Source organism: Natrix helvetica, assembly GCF_964273705.1.
Source record: "Natrix helvetica genome assembly, chromosome: 6".
Lineage (NCBI taxonomy): Eukaryota > Metazoa > Chordata > Lepidosauria > Squamata > Natricidae > Natrix > Natrix helvetica.
The window spans coordinates 25,328,170-25,347,033 of NC_138553.1; the positions used below are offsets into that span (position 1 = coordinate 25,328,170).

Below are 18,864 nucleotides of genomic sequence, written 5' to 3' on the forward strand. Positions count from 1 at the left end.
TTTTTCAAAAGAATATATAAAGGCCAGGTTGCACTCTTTATTCAGAGTGTCTTTCAAACTTTTCTCTAGTAGCGCCATTTCTTTCAGTTTATCTTTATTAAGCTGCCCTCTACTGATGGCACTCTGATATAGCACTTAGACTTATATACTACTTCACAGGGCTTTACAGCCCTCTCTAAGCAGGTTACAGAGTCAGCATATTGCCGCTCATTTTACCCACCTCGGAAGAATGGCAGGCTGAGTCAAACTTGAGATTTGGTGAGATTTGAACTGCCGAACTGCTACAATTTCATTGTAACACATTTTACAATGAGGCATAAGAACTCATTGAGTTCTGTAAAATCAACACAGCTTAGTCCAAACTGAATTTAGGACTATTAGAGATTTTTTTTGTAAAGTTCAAATTAAATTTACTTGTAGTGCAGCAATACCAGCAGTAAACTCAGATACTGCTCTCTCTCTACACCAGGGATGTCAAACTTGCGTTGTCAGAGCGGCATCATGTGACGTATCACGACTTTCCCTTCGTTAAACCGGACATGGATAACATGTGACGCATCCGACGCATTGCGGGGCGCACGTTTGAAAGCCCTGCTCTATATGGTCTATTTAGTCAGCGTAAGAAGATGCAACAAAATACCAAGTTTTTGTATTTTTATTGACAGCTTGGAGGATAGCAACAGCAATAGTGCTTAGACTTACTGTATACCACTCAACGGTGCTTTACAGCCCTCTCTAAGAAGTTTACAGTGTCAGCATATTGCCCTCAACAACCTGGCTTCTCATTTTACCAATCTCGGAAGGATGGAAGGTTGAGTCAACTTTGAGCCAGTGAGAATTGAACTGCTGGCAGTTGGCAGAATTAGCAAGCAATGCTGCATTCTAACCACGGCGTCACCACGGCTCTTTACCAATATAGCTATTATGTCTGTTCTTGACATGAATGGCTTAAAACATTACTGAAAACTATCTATGCCTTCATGGAAAGCTGGTTTCTTTTCAAGAAAGTAGTATTGTTCGTCCACTAAAGTACAAGTAAAACTTCAGATCAGGGACATTACTGGCATGCGATGTGCACAGAATCATCTGCTCCTAAAGTACCCCCTGTCGTGTAGTGGGGATGCAACATCCTTGTCTAGTCAAAAACATCTCAGAAAAAACTGCTAAGTCACAGACTTCTGCAGTAAGAATATTTGCAAATTTTCCTATATCCTATGGATTACTAGCTTAGGCTTAATTTATTGGTCAAAATTGCCAGGTTAACAAATAAATTCATGAGATGTTATATATTATTACTCAGGAGCCTAAGTCTTTATTCGAGAGAAACAACTAAACTTAAGGAAAAAAACCAACAAAAACAGCTTTCTTGAAAAAAGATGGCTATCAAATTAGCATTGATTAGAAATCTTATTATAGGCAGAACAAACAGTTTATTAGAATTAGATAACTGTTTCACATTTTTCCCGTAAAGAAACTCAGTCAGCTACCGACAACTTGCCATTAGATCAAAAGAGCAACACGTCTTGGTTTATCTTTTCTTGTACCATATTTTTTAAGTCCCAAAGTTCTAAGAGTTTGTCAGAGCTTCCATCTGGATGGAAATATAATTAACGAGTAGTGTGAGTAAAAAGAGGTTCTGTCAGATTCTGTGAATGGCTTCTTTACCCTTTGATTACTGCAATGGGCCTCAGTTTAATCGCTTTCTTGCTTATGCCAGCTGCATGGCAGGTGTTAACCACATCTGTCACATTCTTATAAGATTCAGGCGCCTAGGAAAAAGGAGATGAAAAAAGGAAATGATATGCTTTGAGGTGTTAAGAGAAAACAATCTATCCCAAATCCCAAAGGAAAAAGGGAGCCCTTTCCAGGAAGCAATTAGGGCATTTAAATTTGGTAGATTCTGATCTGTATTTTTCCCCCCAATAAGAGATGCTAATACTTTGCCGTGAAAAGAAATCCACCCCAGAAATAAAATGGTCCACAGAAAAATTAAAAGAACTCTCACTTCTTCCATGACTAGTTTGGGAGATGCAACACGGATCGCAATTCCCATATCTGCCAACTTGTCCAACACATCCTGGAAATCCAAGTTACGTCGCGATTTGGCACGGGACAAAGCACGGCCCTGTAGGATAATATATTTCTTTAAGTACCAGTCTTCAACTGAAGCAAACATTGTCATTGTGAATGAAGAAAGCAGTTATATGTGGCCTTGGCCATACATTAAAATAAAGAGAACAGACTTTTAAGATTCCTGAACTTCTGAAAGTTTTCTAATACACACATAGATATATAAGGACAGTTGCTTAGATGTGCTCCACCTTGGACCTTGACTGACCAGGTCCAACCAAGGTGCCTAGGACTCACGTCTTGTGGTGTATTATGAGTCTGAGTCAGTAAATATTGAGGAAGTGGACAGGTTCTCAATGCGGTTACTTTCAGCCACCTGATTGCTGGATCCTAATTAAAACAGCCAGGAATTTGTTTTGTATTCAAAACTTCATGGATCAACTACTGCAATGTGCTCTACATGGGGTTAACTTGGAAGACCACTTGGAACTTAATTGGTCAAGAATGCAGCAGTCAGAACCAACCAACAGAATGTCTTGGTATGCCTATTTAATATTTTGTGAGTCTGTATTTGTTTCCAGTATTCTTCTGGGTGCAAGATAGTAGCTATGACCTATAAAATGCTATTATTTTTAGTGTTGTAGTGGCGCAATGGTTAGAATGCAGTATTGCGGGCTAGCTCTGCTCACTGCCAGGAGTTTGATTCTGACCAGCTCAAGGTTGACTCAGCCTTTCATCCTTCTGAGGTCAGTGAAATGAGAACCCATATTGTTGGGAGCAATATGCTGACTGTGTAAATTGCATAGAGTGCTGTAAAGCACTATGAATTGGTATATAAGTCTAATTGCTATAGAATCTGGTTACTTGAAGGACCAACTATTTTCTATAGTATTGGCCTGGCTTGCTTGATCTAACAGGATTAGCATGATCAGGGTTCCTTTATTAAATTATGTCATCTATTGGCATTCAAGGAAGCATTCCCTGCTTCCCTGCCCTCTGGCATGAGATCTCCCCTGCCATTTGTGTGGGTGCCACCCTGATAGTAGTCTGGAAAATCTACAAATGTGGCTATTCTTCCAGGCCTTTGAGTAGGCTGGCGGGGGTCCCTGCCAAATATTATGAAGAGTGTGGATACAGTTAGACGGTTCTTCCTTCCCTCCCGTTTGGTTTAATTGTACATAATCCAGAGTCATGTTAGAGTTGGGATTGAGTACATTAAATACAGACACCATCTAAATCATCCTGGACATTCTATACGACATTGCCTGCATTTCTAAATTACTATAATCTCTCTGCATCCTCATTGGATCCCAAGCAGTCGTAGATTTGTGACCCCACTCCACTTGCCAGAATAACTGAAGCTTTTTTTTGGTTAGCATATTATCCAAATGTACAGAAGTATGAAGCAAAAAGCCCATGATGTAGAATATAGCAAGTGGTTTCCTACTCACTGCTCCATGGCAAGTGGTTCCAAAGGTTTCAGTCATGCCTTGTTCAGTACCAGTAAGGACGTAACTGCAAGTTCCCATTGTTCCACCGATCAACACTGGCTGGCCGGTCAGCTGGGGACGCACATACAATCAATATTAGAGTTATGCTGGAATGAGTGCCAATTATGATCAACCAATAAAAATAAATGTTGATGAAATACAGCGGGTATATATTTTTACCAGAATCAGCTAATTTACACTTTCTGCTCTAAACTAACTTACAAAAGAGGATATATTTGTGAATGCATTTGCATTATATTTGTGCAATTAGATTAGGCCGGGTGTCAAGAACCCACAGCTCCAGAGTTGCATGCGGCTCTTTCATTTCCTGCTGTGGCTCCCTGTTGGCTGAACCCACCACTGGCTGGCCCCGCCCCCTTGCCCTCCCATTCCAATCACTACTCGCCTGGCCTGAGAGAAATAAGGGGGGGGGGAGACAGAGATAGAGAGAGGAAAAAAGAGACACACCCACACATACACACAGATATCCATTTCCCATAGAAAACAGCGGGAGCCACAAAACCTGGGTAGGTGTGGCGGGGTGTGTGTCATGTGACTGGGTAGGAGTGAGTGATGTCGAGTTGGCCACACCCACCCAGGTTTTGTGGCTCCTGGTGTTTTCTTTTCTGTGGGAAATGGGTCCAAATGGCTCTTTGGGTGTTTAAGGTTGCAGACCCCTGGATTAGGCTATGCAGCCAATTAAATGAAAAACTTCACCAAGGATGCAAAGGAAAATGACAGCTCGTGAATGCTAACAAGAGAGAAATCTCAGAAGTTCCTACTTGGTAATCAACAGCTATAAGAGGATGGTGAGGAGGGAATGCTCTGGTTGATCCTTTCCTATGCACCAACAGGGTCCGTTCTTTTCCATCTACCACATGCTGTTCTACTTTTGCAATGTTGTGAGACACATCGTAGATTACATGCATGTCCAGATCATCAGGAGTGGTGTTGAAGACTTTAGCAAATGCCTAGAAAACAATACAGGTACACAAAGTAGTTCTAATAATATATTTCGGGGGGTTGGTATATATGGGAAGAGGGATTAGAGTTGAAATTGTTTACGGAAACTGGAATTTTAGTCACAATTATCTGCAATTCTTTCTCTAACAATCAGTTCATCTCAAGCTTCCTGAATTCTAAGAAAAGATTTTAACAGCAAATCTTGTGCAACTGTACTTGAGAGACATTCTCTAAACTGACTAGTAGGGAATGGGAAAAGACAATTATATTTGGTAAAATGTACTTCAGACTATGGCTGGAATGGAGCAAATAGTTCAGAGGAAGCATTAAAAAAAGTTTTTCTGAATGTTGCCTCGCTGCTCAAGATTGCACAATCCTTCAATTCGAAAAACAGGCCAAGCCTGTTTTTTTTTAAAGCCGAAAATGGCCATTATTTATGGCAACGCTATTCATAGGAACTGTGAGCAAGGATTTGGAGCACTGCTCCACTCATGCACAAAGTAGGCATGATCTAAACCTAACAAGGGGTGGCTCAATGGCTGAGATACTGAGCTTGTCAAATAGGAAAGGACGGCAGTTTGGCGGTTCGAATCCCTAGCGCCGCATAACGGAGTGAGCTCCCGTTACTTGTCCCCGCTTCTGCCAACCTAGCAGTTCGAAAGCATGTAAAAATGCAAGTAGAAAAATAGGGACCACCTTAGGTGGGAAGGTAACAGTGTTTCGTGCGCCTTTAGCGTTTAGTCATGCTGGCCACATTACCAGAGACGTCTTTGGACAGCGCTGGCTCTTCAGCTTTGAAACAGAGATGAGCACCGCCCCCCAGAGTCAGGAACGACTAGCATTTAGGTGTGAGGGGAACCTTTACCTTTAAACCTAACATCTTAATGAACTAAAGTCAATTGGCTTTCAACCCTAAAGAGCTAGAAGGTATGATCCAAATATAGGGCAAGTCAGTTTTGGAAAAAAGGGCTACAATTTTATAATTTAATTATAATTAAATAAAAGCTCAGCTGACAATGTTTAGAAACGGAAGCCAAATGTAATCATACCACAGGTGGATCCAATCTGGGAGTCCATGTATTGGAAACTGAATCTCAAATTCATCTCTTAAATAAATTTAGTACTTCTGAAATTGTTGGTCTGATGTCATGAAGCAGAATGTAACTATATACATGTATCACTAATTGGGACTACCAACATGGTTGCTAAGCAATGAATAACTGTGATTTATGATTTTACTTCTACCTTCTGAATTCTGATTGGCAGAAGCCAATTAAGAAGCACACAAATGATAATAACTTGACTACAGGATGTTGCAACTGTTGTAAATATGCATCAGTTGCAAAGGAACAAATGCTATGATGGTTGTAAATGCAAAAAATGATTGCAAAGCCGTTTTTGGCACCATTATAACTTTGAATGGTCACTAAACAAGGCAACCAGTAAGTAAGGACCACCTGTATTTCTTTCAAGATAGATATATCACAGACCTACTTTACGAAACCATGCTTTCCAGTTACTCTGGAACTGAAGTCTATGTAATCCACCATCAAAACACATCAGGACACCAGGTTGGGAGGAATATCTTAGCCAGAGCTCAATTTCCCTCATCAGTTATACCTGATGAGGTAAAAATACCTCATTTTTAAAGAGACAGAAGTGATGAGCTACTGCTGTCCTCTCTTACCTGTCTAGTAAGAAAAGTCATGGAGGAACGATTGACCCATGCGTAATTTCCAGCTGCTGCCATCCCTTTCAAATAATCTTGGCCCTCCTGAGAATGTATTCTGGCACATGCCAATTGGCGGTCATTCACTATGATCTTGTCCCGTTTCATTGCTTTTTCCATAGCTACTAAGGCATCTGTAAAAACAGGACCAAATAAATTCAGAAATAGTGATATGGACCAGCAGGCCTAGAACTTAAAATATAGTTTAGATTTATACACACATTTAAATTAATTGCATAAAGGGGGTATATTTTTTCTACATACAGATTGTGATGTAGAAACTAGCACTAATATTACGCTGGATAGTCACATTTAATTCCCAGAACAAAGAAGGGCATAAGCCACATACCTGTAGCTACTTGGTGGCCAAGGCCTCTGCTCCCACTGTGGATCATCACACATATTTGTCCCTTATGGTCTATACCCATCTTTCGGGCAGCATATTCATTATAAATGTCATCTACAACCTGAATCTCAGCATAGTGGTTTCCTGCTCCCAAAGTCCCCAGCTGTTAAACAGAACAGGAGAATTTAGCTTTTCCCAACATGAAAAATGAAAGATTTGTGATTTTTATTACAAACTCTGGAAAGTTAATGCAATCTTACATCCATTCATCTTATTAATGAATATTAAGGAAATTACTTTTACATTCAGATGTTAAGGGAAAAGATTCTCTGCATTTTCTGAACTGTTACGTTCTTTTTAAAATGTATGCTTCCTAAAGAGTATTAGATTAAAATCAAAACATTCGATCAGAGATACATTTTTTTAAAAAAATCCATAAATACTGAATCACCAAATCAAACAAAAATAAAAGGCAATATTTAAGGCTAACCAATCAAAAGATGAAATTTCATTACAAAAAAGTGAAGTACTCCTTAATCAATGCAAGAGCCAGGGTGGTGCTATAGTTACACAGATGCTGGACTAGGGCTGCAGACAGCCAGGTCTAACTCCACCCTCAGCCATGGACACACTTACTGAGTGAGTCCTCAGAGCATCACACATGAAAACCAAAGGTGGATGGATAACCTTTTGAACCATGACATCAGCTAATCAAATCTCCGGGCATTGTTCTGGTGTGCTTTAATACTATTAAAATCAACCTGATTACATTTAAATTAAATTAAAATTAATTAATTTTACATTAATTAAATACATTTAAATCAGCATGAAATGATAACCCAAAATTATATCTACCGTATTTTTGGAGTATAAGACGCACCAGAGTATAAAACACACCAGGTTTTGAAGAGGCAATTTTTTTAAAAAGGTAGGTAGGTAGATAGAGGGATAGAGAGAGAGAGAAATACAGTAAGTAGGTAGGGAGAGAGAGAGTAGTTAGGTAGGTAGATAAAGGTATATATATATATAGAGAGAAATACAGTAGGTAGGTAGGGAGAGAGAGAGAAATACAGTAGATAGGAAGAGAGAGTGTGTAGGTAGGTAGATAGAAGAGAGAGAGAGAAATACAGTAGGTAGGAAGAGAGAGAGAGAGTAGGTAGGTAGATAGAGGGATAGAGAGAGAGAGAAATACAGTAGGTAGGGAGAGAGAGAGAGTAGGTAGGTAGGTAGATGTTTCCAGGTGGATTTATCCATGTGCTGGAGAAGGAAATCGCTGACAATCTGCAGCACCTAAGACTTTGTTTCTGCTGGCACAGCACTTGATCAATCTAATTCTCATCAATCACTCTAACTAAAGAGCTTTCCGAAAAGGGGGGGGGGGATTTTTGCACTCTGCAAACCTCCTGGAAATGGCGTGTTTTTTTTCAAAAAAAGAAAAAAAAAAGGCATGAATAGCCTTTGGGGGGCTTGCAGACTGCTCCTGGGGGGGTGAAAATGGCAGTTTTTCAAGAAAACGGGCCCATTTTTTTGTCAAGAAAATTGCATGCATAGCCTTATGGAGGCTTATAGAGTGCTCCTGGGGGATGGGGGAAAATTGAGAAAAAAACGGCTCATTTTTTGGTCATTTCTGTGCTCCCCAGCCCCCAGGAGCTCTCTGAAAACCTCCTACAAGCTATGCATGGCCATTTGGTGAAGGGGTGGGGCTTCAGGACGCAAAAAAAAATAAAAATGCTTTATTCGATGTATAAGACGCACCCAGATTTTCAGTTTCGTTTTTGAGGGGAAAAAGGTGCGTCTTATACTCCGAAAAATACGGTACATATCTGATTACCTGAGGTAAACCCCTTTTCTTAGCTCTGCCCGACACTTTATTTGGATCTGCCTGCAACATCCTCCCATATTCTTCACAATGCTCTTTATCCTCCGCCCAGGCATAGCCTTCTCGTAAGGACCAGTCTACTCCCATCTCTAAAGCTTCCTCCAGGTCCCTGGGGATGAAAGACACTCTAATTAGGAGACCACAGACAAATACAGAATGAAAGTTACCACAGACTCACTCCTACATCTTCATTCACAGTTATCACATTACTATAAATACTCTCCAGGTTCCAGTGTGTTGTCAAGTGTTGTCATCTAGTGAGAAGTAGAAAGCATCCTTTTTCCATAGAAAGCCATGCCCTGTGGAACAACCATTCCTTTGGGATCTGGAAGGTCCCCCCAACTTTTAGCTTTCCCGAAAGTTGAAAAGGGCTACACATTTTCTCCCAGATTCTGGGATAGGGTAAAGTTGAGCCCGAGGATTGCATAATTTGATGCACTGATATAATGGATTAAGTGCTTAATGTTCTGTTTTTTGGTTTTGCTTGATCGTTGTGACCCACCCAGAATTGTGTTCTGTAAAGTGGGTGGCTATGTAAATATTTTAAATCAAGCATTCTGTGAGAAGAGAAATATATCCATTGGAAAGATGCAGGTAATAGGCCTATGAGTGATCTTGCAGGCCTCACTGAATCAAAGTTTTAAACTCACGTAATTGCAAAATGTACCAGACATATTTCTAATGAGCTGACTTGGTGTCTGCATTTTCTGCAAAAGTTTGTACTTGATATGGATATATTTAGAGCAGGAAGAATGAGATGGTGGGAAATGAGGAACTGAAAGTAACTAATAGCTGAGAGCCTCAAATGTGCATGGGTGTTTACAGAGAGTGACGGTCAGTGACAGTCAGTAAGAAAAAACAAGAAAGTGAAACTATGGAATGCATAGGTCAGTAAAAAGAAGGTATAAGTAATGTACCGCCCCAGGCACCTGATGGAATCTGATAGATTCCTGACGGAGCTTGGGCCAATACCTGTAGCCTTGTCCCGCTCCCGTTCCGAGGACCTAGTGACTGCCTGGAATAGGGCGACGACTGGGGCCTTGGACCGGGTTGCGCCGTTGCGACCTCTCCTGCGGCATCGACCCACCCGGGCTCCTTGGTTCACTGAGGAGCTCAGGGTGATGAAGCGCCACAGGAGACGTCTAGAGAGCAGGTGGAGATCCTCGCGCTCCGAATCTGACCGAACACAGGTAAGAGCCTATTTGCGGACTTACCTTGTGGCAATAAGAGCGGCCAAACGTAGACATTGTGCTGCTCTTATTGCGTCCGCGGATAACCGCCCTGCCGCCCTGTTTAGGGTGACTCGCTCCCTCTTATCGCAGGGGGCGCGGGAGACACCCTTACAGGGTAGAGCAGAGGAGTTTGGGGAATATCTTCAGGACAAAATCGATCAGATCCGGAGCGGGTGGACCTCCGTCAGTGGACCAGACGAGCCGCCAACAGCGAGTCTTGAGAGACCATTCTGGGAGGAGTTTGACTCTGTTGCCCCCGAGGATTTGGACAGGCTGCGTGGACGGCTGCGACCCACCACTTGTTTAACGGACCCGTGCCCCTCCTGGCTGGTACTGGCAGCCTGGGAGGTGACACGAGGCTGGCTCCTGGGCCTGGTGAGTGCCTCACTGAGTGAGGGATACTTACCAACCGCCTTGAAAGAGGCGGTGGTGAGACCCTTGCTCAAGAGGCCTGCGCTCGACCCAACGGAGCTAGCTAACTATCGTCCAGTCTCCAACCTTCCCTTTCTGGCGAAGGTTGTCGAGAATGTGGTGGCGCAGCAGCTCCCGCGACACCTAGACGAATCTGACTATCTAGACCCACGCCAGTCCGGCTTCCGACCCGGGCACAGCACTGAGACAGCCTTGGTCGCGTTGGTCGATGATCTCTGGAGGGCCAGAGATAGGGGTTGCTCCTCTATCCTGGTCCTATTAGACCTCTCGGCGGCTTTTGATACCATCGACCATGGTATCCTATTGCGCCGGTTGGAGGGGATGGGAGTCGGAGGCACCGTTTTGCGGTGGTTCGGCTCCTACCTCTCCGACCGGAAGCAATGTGTGTTGACAGGGGGGCAGAGATCGTCCCTGAGGCCACTCACTTGTGGGGTGCCACAGGGGTCGGTCCTCTCGCCTCTCCTGTTCAACGCATATGTGAAGCCGCTGGGTGAGATCATCCGTGGTTTTGGGGTTGAGTACCATCTTTACGCTGATGATACTCAGCTGTATATTTCAACCCCAAACCACCCCAACGAGGCTGTCGAAGTGATGTCCCGGTGTTTGGAAGCCGTCGGGGTCTGGATGGGGGACAACAGACTTAAACTCAACCCCTCCAAGACCGAGTGGCTGTGGTTACCGGCGCCTCGGTTCAGCCAGCTGACTCCATCGCTGGCCATAGGGGGCGAACAATTGTCCCCTGTGGAGTGGGCGCGCAATTTGGGCATCCTCCTTGATGCCCGGCTGTCAATGGAGGACCATGTGGCAGCCGTGGCGAGGGGGGCGTTCCACCAGGTTCGCCTGGTGCGCCAATTGCGCCCCCTACTGGACCGGAGTGCCCTGCGCACGGTCACTCATGCGCTGGTGACGTCTCGCCTGGACTACTGCAATGCTCTCTACATGGGGCTTCCCTTGGGACGCATCCGGAGACTGCAGCTAGTTCAGAACGCAGCCGCGCGGGTTATTATGGGAAGTACACGTTACTCCCACGTAACACCTCTCCTGCGCGAGCTGCACTGGCTACCTGTGGCCTTTCGGGTGCGTTTCAAGGTATTGATCACCATCTTTAAAGCGCTCCATGGCAGTGGGCCTAGTTACCTGCAGGATCGCATCCTACCACACACGTCCCTGCGGCCTATCCGCTCACACAGAGAGGGGCTCCTCCTGGTGCCGTCTGCTGGTCAATGCCAGCGGGCGACACCTAGGAGTAGATCCTTCTCTGTGATGGGCCCAACCCTCTGGAATGACCTCCCCCCTGACATTCGAACTACCACCGACCTCCGTTCCTTCCGGCAAAAGTTAAAGACTCACCTATTTCAATCAGCTGGCCTGGCACTTTCTTAGTTTTACCTCCCGGGGATTTTTTCATTTTAATTGGGTTTGGGGTTTTAAAAGTTTTTATTATACTATATACTATATTTAATATTTATTATTCCATGTACAGTCTTGCAACCTCCTCCACCTACCTACTTATTTAATTATTTAACTGTTTTGCATGTATTTTATAACGTATTTTAGTGACTGTACACCGCCCCGAGTCCCTTTCGGGAGAGGGGGCGGTCTATAAATATGAATAATAAATAAATAAATAAATAAATAAATAAATGTGGCTTGAGATGAGAATGGGGTCCTTTGCCAAATGGCAGTCCTTGTAGGACTTGCTTGTAGGACTTATTAAGGAACCCACTGCAATGATATTAATACTCTAAGTTTTGTTGTGCAATTGTACTGCTATGTTGGCTATTCATGTTCCAAATTGCTCATGAAACAATAAACCTCTGATCTTAAAAGTAAGATTTATTGCTTGTGATTTCCCTTTGTTTTTTATTAGAATATTTTATGACAATTCATTAGCAAACTTTGCAATTAGAACATGGACCTCTTTCAAATAAGTGAGGTTCATTTTCCTTTTCTTCTATAAAGAAAATAGTGAATAAATCCAGAGTTATTGCTATCACACTGCAAAACAACAGCAACACAACAACCTAGAAAAGTTGGAAAGTTTCCTTTCTCCTCACTTTACAGGGGCAAAAGGACTGCAATGCAGCAAATATTCAAAGATTTGGCAAGCATAGGACAGATTCTAGAGAAGATAATGAACTTCGAGAAAAAACAAGAGGGATGTGTCAATTTAAACATGATGGCATGTTTCAGTGGCACTAGACTGGACTGTTCTAATTGCTCCCAGTCCCAGTTTATAATTTTTTTTAAAGTTCCCCATATGTCTTTCTTTGTCAGGCCTGCCCCAACTCAGATTTTAGGTAAGAAAGACCCTTGACTCCATTTGGTTGAAGTGATAGATTCTTATGTTAAAGTTAAGTGGTTGTAGTGAAAGTAAGGCTAAATTTTATGGTAGGATGCCAGCAAAGTACAGAAGCTGAAGATGGCAGATTTGGATGCCCTCCAGTTGCATAAACATAATTCCCAATTAAAATGGAATTATGGAAATAAAAGTCCTCTAGATATATGATGACTAACCTTAGCAAAGCTTTCAAACAGCTATGTAGCAATAAGTGGAAAACATTCTGGCATTTTTACATGTTTGCTACTCAACAGATTTGCAGTGCATGTGATAAGTTATGTTTCGTTTTCCTTCTGTCACCTTTCCCTTAAAAAATGAAACAATAATACTGACATTCGAGATTTTTTTAAAAAAATGCTCTTACTTGGCATTCATGGGGATGACGCCCTTGGATCCCACCCCTACAGGAATGTGGTCAAACATGGATTGTGCAAGCTGCTCCTTCACTGGCTGGACATCACACTCATCAAGATTAGTCCGCAGTAATCGAACACCACAGTTAATGTCAAACCCTACACCGCCTGTGTGAGTAACCAGAACATACCTTTTAAAACGTAGCTCAACAAGTCATTTTGTGCAATTGCTTAATACCCAATTACTAAGTTTTCTAAACCTAGAAAACTCAGAACTCATCACTGCAATCAACTACATTTTCGTCGCAGCTGTAATTAATTACATTCAGTAAACTTTATATAGTTTGGCATTTAATATTTCTTTATCATAATAAAGAGCCATGATGGTGCAGTGGTTAGAATGCAGTATTGCAGGCTAATTCTGCCTAATGCCAACAGTTGGATTCTCACTGGTTCAAGGTTGATTCAGCCTTCCATCCTTCCGAGTTCGGTAAAATGAGGACCCAGGTTGTTGGAGGCAATATGCTGACTCTGTAAACTGCTTAGAGGACTATAAAGCACTATGAAGCGGTACGTAAGTCTAAGTGCTATATTTCTACTACATGAAAAGAACATAACTATTCTGCATTAATTTCAGGGTAAACATACTGAAATGTTACACTTCATCAAAGGTCATCCATATACCCGTATTTTTAGGACTATAAGACACACCAAGATTTTGAAGAGATAAATTTAAAAAAAAAGTTTTTGCCCTCTCTGGCTCCCGGGAGCACTCTGCAGGCTTCCCAAACCCTCTGCATGTCCCATTTTTTTGTGGGTTTGTGAGGCCTGTAGAGTGCTCCTGGGGGCTGGGGAGGGCAAAAATGAACGAAAAACAGCCAATTTTTTGCAAAAAAATGGGACGTGCAGAGTTTGGAAGGCTTGCAAAGTGCTCCTGGGGGCTGGGGAGGGCAAAAATGAGCAAAAAAAAAAATCGAGCATTTTTTGCTCCTTTTTGCCCTCCCCAGCCCCCAGGAGCACTTTGAAGGCCTCCCAAACCCTCTGCACGTCCATTTTTGTGAAAAACAGGATGTGTGGGGCGGGGTTTCAGGAGGTCAAAAATGCTGTATTCAGTGTATTAAGATGCACCCATATTTTCACCCTCTTTTTTGGGGGGAAAGGTGTGTCTTATACTCCAAAAATAATCACACTTCATAAAGGTTATTTCAGCTTAACATTGAATTTTGAAATACAAGCACTTGTTATTTTAAGATAAATCTAATAAATAGACACTGTCCTCAAAAAAAACAAATGACAGCAATTTGCTTTGGCCAACATATGTATACTGGAAAAATACCACCTGTTTCTTCAGGTCAGCCCAGAATAAAAACATGGCATCTCTACCGTAAATTGTTTGGATAATTAAGTAATTTTGGCCTTCAAACTAAAAACTGCCTAACAGTTGAAAATGAAACATACTACAGAACATATCACCAGTCACCTGTTATTTACATAGAGTGGTTAACAATATCTCTGTACAGCTGTCCTTTGTATTGGAGCCTGACACATCTATCACAGATTTGGAGATACCTAAGAGTTCTCTTTCCACACAGATAACAACTATAGCTGTCCATACCTGGGGAAACTACTGCTTCTGGATCACTCATATCAAAGGCTGCCATATTGCCAATAGCAAAGCCATACCCTGAATGAACATCAGGAAGTCCAATAGATCGCTGAAATACAATTTAGGTTAAAAAAAAGAGGGGGAGGGGAGGAAGAATCAATATCAGAATAAATATGTATGATATTCATATGCTATAGAGCTGGCTCAGTCACATTGCCATTGCACAGCATCCAAAAGGAGAGGTTTCAACATTTATATCAAGAGGTGTATCATATTCAAAAAGACAAACTTCAAATAAATATCTCATTTCATTAAAAAAAATTAATGACAAATGTAAGCCCTCTATTTTTATCATATCTGAATTTACATATCAAGAAACTGTTAGGATAGGGAAGTCTGACAGTATTCTTATTGTGGAGTTCTTGGTAATTCTGAACTTGGTTGTTTGCTTGCAGATGTTTCAATATCCAACTAGGCAACATCATCCGTCCTTGCACGGATGATGGTACCTACTTGGGTAATTAAAGATCTGCAAGTAAACAAAGTTCAGAAGCACTAAAGGCTTCACAGTTCAACCCTGAACTACATATATTCTTTTCTATTGGAAATCATTCTTATTTCTATTTGAAGCAATAGTTCTACTATTCTTGTAACACTTTATTACATAGAAGAATCCATAGTAAAGTCTTCCTATAATAGTTTTATTCTGGATTTAAAATAACAAGGACTCACATGAACAATACCAGGCAATGCAGCTACATTTCCAATTTGTTTCATGGCTGGAAGAAAACCACCAGCACCTAAAAAAAAAGGTAGGAACTAATTTCCTGTTTCATATGAAAATGTAATTCAGAGTTAACATTTTAAGGACCAGTGCTATTCTCTTAACGTTTCCTCAGAACTACGAATGGTGAATTTAAGGCTTATTCCTAGATAAACATATAGAGGACCATAACTAAAATCACAGGCATATTTCACATGCTAGGCCTACAGAAAATGAAAATATTGTGAAACATGAGTTAGACTGGTCATAAAACATATCAATTCAAAACTGGAATTTAAAGGGTATGTGTCTTTACATTTAAGCAAGCAGAACTAAAGAGCAAATGGTTATTTTCTCATGCCCAACCAACGATTCTTCATAAACCAAAGCCTTTTAAAAAAAATTTGTTTATCCAAACAGACTATTGAGGATAAAAATAAGGCTTACTATCACAGACTATTGAAAACTCAAACATACCTCCACCTCGGCATGCATTTCTTAGTTCTTCAAACATCAACTTCTCCAAAGGTTCATTCACATAAAATATACCCTCCACCTAGAGACAAAAAGAAGAAAAATAGAAAATGGACCACATATTCAAAAGTAGGATTCACCCTTCAAACAAATATTGGTTAACTATGTCATGCAAACTAGAATACTTAATTCTAGATAATTACATTATAATTATGGTTATTTTAAAAATACCTTCCAGTAAAGATTTAGATTTGTTGAAAATAGTTTAGAGCAGGGTTCCCCCAACCTCTGGGCTATGGACCGGTACTGGTCCATGGTCAGTTGGGAACCAGGATGCACAAGCAGTGGGTAAGCAAGGAAAGTTTCATCTATCCATGCATGGGCTCTAGGTTTCGCCTGAAACCATTCTCCTCCCCGCCCCCACCTCCTGGTCTGTGGAAAAAATGTCTTATACAAAATTTATCCCTAGTGCCAGAGAAGTTGGGAGACCGCTATCTTAGGGACAGCTTCCTAATGAGGTGCCCTTGCTGCTCTCTGAGCTTGCTTGTTTTCTTGCAGAGATTTCATTACCAAAATAATATCAGTGCTAGTAAAGAATGCTTTTGCTGTCAGTTTATATTCTGATGACTTGCTTGTCTGTGTGGGTGGAGGTGGTCTTATAGATTCTTTGGGTTGTTTGGTGATGGCTTTTTGGCAGTTTCTTGACTGGGGTATTGTTTACTTGATTGTTACTCTGAAGCTTCCTAAATAACCAGAAATGTCAATATTTTGAATCAAGTAAACAGTCCACTTTTAAGAGGAACCTTCCATAGCGCAATTGGTACTCTGATTAGTTGCATTTGCAGATCAAATTTCTCCCCAGCAGGAAATTCGAGATGCCTTATTTATAATGATCAATCGCCTTTCATCCTTTGGAATCTCGTTTGACAATTATACAAAATAATAAAATGCAATTGTGTGCACTGCAGCAGGTTAAAATCAATTGCAAACTCGGTTGAAAACTCAGCAAACCCAAGCAAGTGAACCTTCGTCACGTTCCATTTTCACCGCACTGGCAGAATGGTCGCCCCAAAGGAATGAAGGGATCTCGGGGCGGCTTTTAGCTATTCATTATCATGCTCCAGAACGAAGTTCAGCGATGAAAACGCCTCTAAGCAACTCACGTTCATGTTGGGCACAAATCCTTTCTTGATGCGCCAGCAGTTCTTATCCACTTTGTCCAAATATTGCAATTCATCGTTGTAGCTTCGGCTCATGGCGAAAAGCAAAGCAAACGTCCCGAAGTTAAATATAACAGAAGAATGTTTTTTTCCCCCTCCCCTCAGGTGTTTCTCGGCAAAGATAGGCCACGTTCACTTACGCCAGTACGGAGGCCGAGAAGGCTCCGCTCCAATCCTCTGCTAGGCTAGAAGACATCGTACGGCGGCCGAAAAGGCTCAATTTAGGATAACTGGAGTAACGCTGCAAAACCTCGAACGACCGCTGGACGGAAATAAAGGGATGCTCTGCGTCTTTGCTTCCGTAGTTTTGAAACAGGAGTCAAATTGCTAAGATTCCTCTGTCTTTCTGTCTTTTTCCTTCTCTCTTTCCTTTCCCACCTCCCCAATTATAAACAGCTAAAAGTTGGTGTTTTGGGGCTGCGTCTTATATCAGATGAAACAAAAGCGGACACGCTCAGGAGAGTGAAATGGAGAAAATGTGGGACTTCGCTTTTGAATAAGGAGAAACAGCCAAACCACGATTCTAGGTGTACTTTCAATAAGAGGTGGCTATCTATAAATATACATCAGTTGCTGGAGAATGGCATTTAATTCTTATAAGATTTCATGGGATATGCAAACATCATAAAAGAAACTACTGTAATTCAGGAGTTCATATAATACATTTAGTAGTCTTTAAAGTGCCATGATGCCCCATGTTTTTGCTGCAATATAGTACAAACTGAATGAATATTTTTAATAGGGGATGAATTTCAGCCACCAAATTATTTGCTGCATTTGTGGTAATTACATCTATCAATATAAAACAGCCCTTCAGAATTAAGGGTTTTCTGATTGATGCTCACAGGTCCAGCAGTGCAAACTACAAGATGCGGCCTGCCTGTGTTCTTATACCCACTAGACTGCACCTCTTATCATCTCAAATTTTGGTGTGAATATGAATGAAAACATGAGATACCCCCATTAGCTCTCCTTTGATATTTGAAAATTAAAGAGTTGCTTGGGTCTGCAACACAAATCACTCTTTCATGGTTATAAAGTTGGCTTGATTTTTGGTTTTTTTTTTTAAAGGGACATGTCTGCTTTTCCTTAAGGTAAAGTGTCCATTTTCATGCCATAATTCAAGAGAAAAACAAGGGAAACTAAGCAGTTCTATTACATCATGTTGTTAGTTTGTGTGTCAATTCCAAGGCATATTTTGAAGATGTGCAATAGCATCTTTACTGATGTTATGCTGTTCTGGTGCGCATCTGGTCCATGACCCTCCATTTGACTCTTTTGTATGTTGTTGTGAATCCAGATGAAGACAGATAGGATAGTGGTGCTGAGTTGAAACTGCAGCCCCCAAATTTAAAACCAGAATTCCCTAATCATTTGGTGAATAGCATTGCAAAAGGCTAGCCTACAACCCCCGAGGCAGAACAAGTTTGAAAAAAAAAACATTTGAGGTTTAGCACTAGCAATAGCGCTTAGACTTATATACCGCTTTACAGTGCTTTACAGCCCTCTCTAAGCAGTTTATAGAGTCAGGATATTTCCCCCAACCGTCTGGGTACTCATTTTACCCACCTATGAAGGATGGAAGGCTAAGTCAACATTGAGCGGGTGAGATTGGAGGTGCCAAATTGCAGGCAGCCTGCAGTCACCAGAAGTAGCCTGCAGTACTGCACTCTGACCACTGCACCACCGTGGCTCAGGTTTGCCATAGCTTGGTTTGCCATAGCTTCTAGATTTGTAAAAGAAAGAATGAGAAAAAAAGAGAAAGAAAGGAAGAAAGAAAGAAAAAGAAAGATAGAAAGAAAGAAAGGAAGGAAGGAAGAAGAAAAAGAAAGAAACAAAGAAAAAGAAGAGAAAAAGTTGTGTATCTCTGCTGATACCCAAATTTTCAGCCAGGTCTGGTAGGTGTAGAGTTACCATTATCAAATATTTTTCTTACACAGAAATTAGATTCAATCATCATACTACA

The 18,864-nt window shown here is 41.5% G+C and overlaps 1 protein-coding gene across 1 annotated transcript; it reads right to left on the reverse strand.

Annotated features, from left to right (window-relative positions):
* Positions 1–640: 640 nt before the first annotated feature.
* Positions 641–17,058, reverse strand: RTCB (RNA 2',3'-cyclic phosphate and 5'-OH ligase). Its single transcript, XM_081957400.1, has 12 exons — positions 16,842–17,058; positions 15,682–15,760; positions 15,174–15,241; positions 14,451–14,550; positions 12,847–13,003; positions 8,430–8,586; positions 6,602–6,761; positions 6,211–6,386; positions 4,343–4,531; positions 3,522–3,632; positions 2,006–2,125; positions 641–1,769 (listed from the first exon to the last, which is right to left on the reverse strand). The coding sequence occupies exons 1-12, from the start codon at positions 16,932–16,934 to the stop codon at positions 1,662–1,664; spliced, it is 1,518 nt and encodes a 505-aa protein (XP_081813526.1). The 5' UTR covers positions 16,935–17,058; the 3' UTR covers positions 641–1,661.
* Between the last annotated feature and the right edge of the window lie 1,806 nt (positions 17,059–18,864).

What these genes read in the sequence shown, in the direction of transcription:
- RTCB (XM_081957400.1), bottom strand. Translation starts at nt 16,934, where the DNA reads ATGAGCCGAAGCTACAACGATGAATTGCAATATTTGGACAAAGTGGAT. An exon ending in AGAAGCAGTAGTTTCCCCAG is followed by an intron (nt 13,004 to 14,450) that starts GTATGGACAGCT and finishes TTACTCACACAG; the next exon opens with GCGGTGTAGGGTTTGACATT. An exon ending in GAACCACTTGCCATGGAGCA is followed by an intron (nt 2,126 to 3,521) that starts GTGAGTAGGAAA and finishes ATTATCCTACAG; the next exon opens with GGCCGTGCTTTGTCCCGTGC.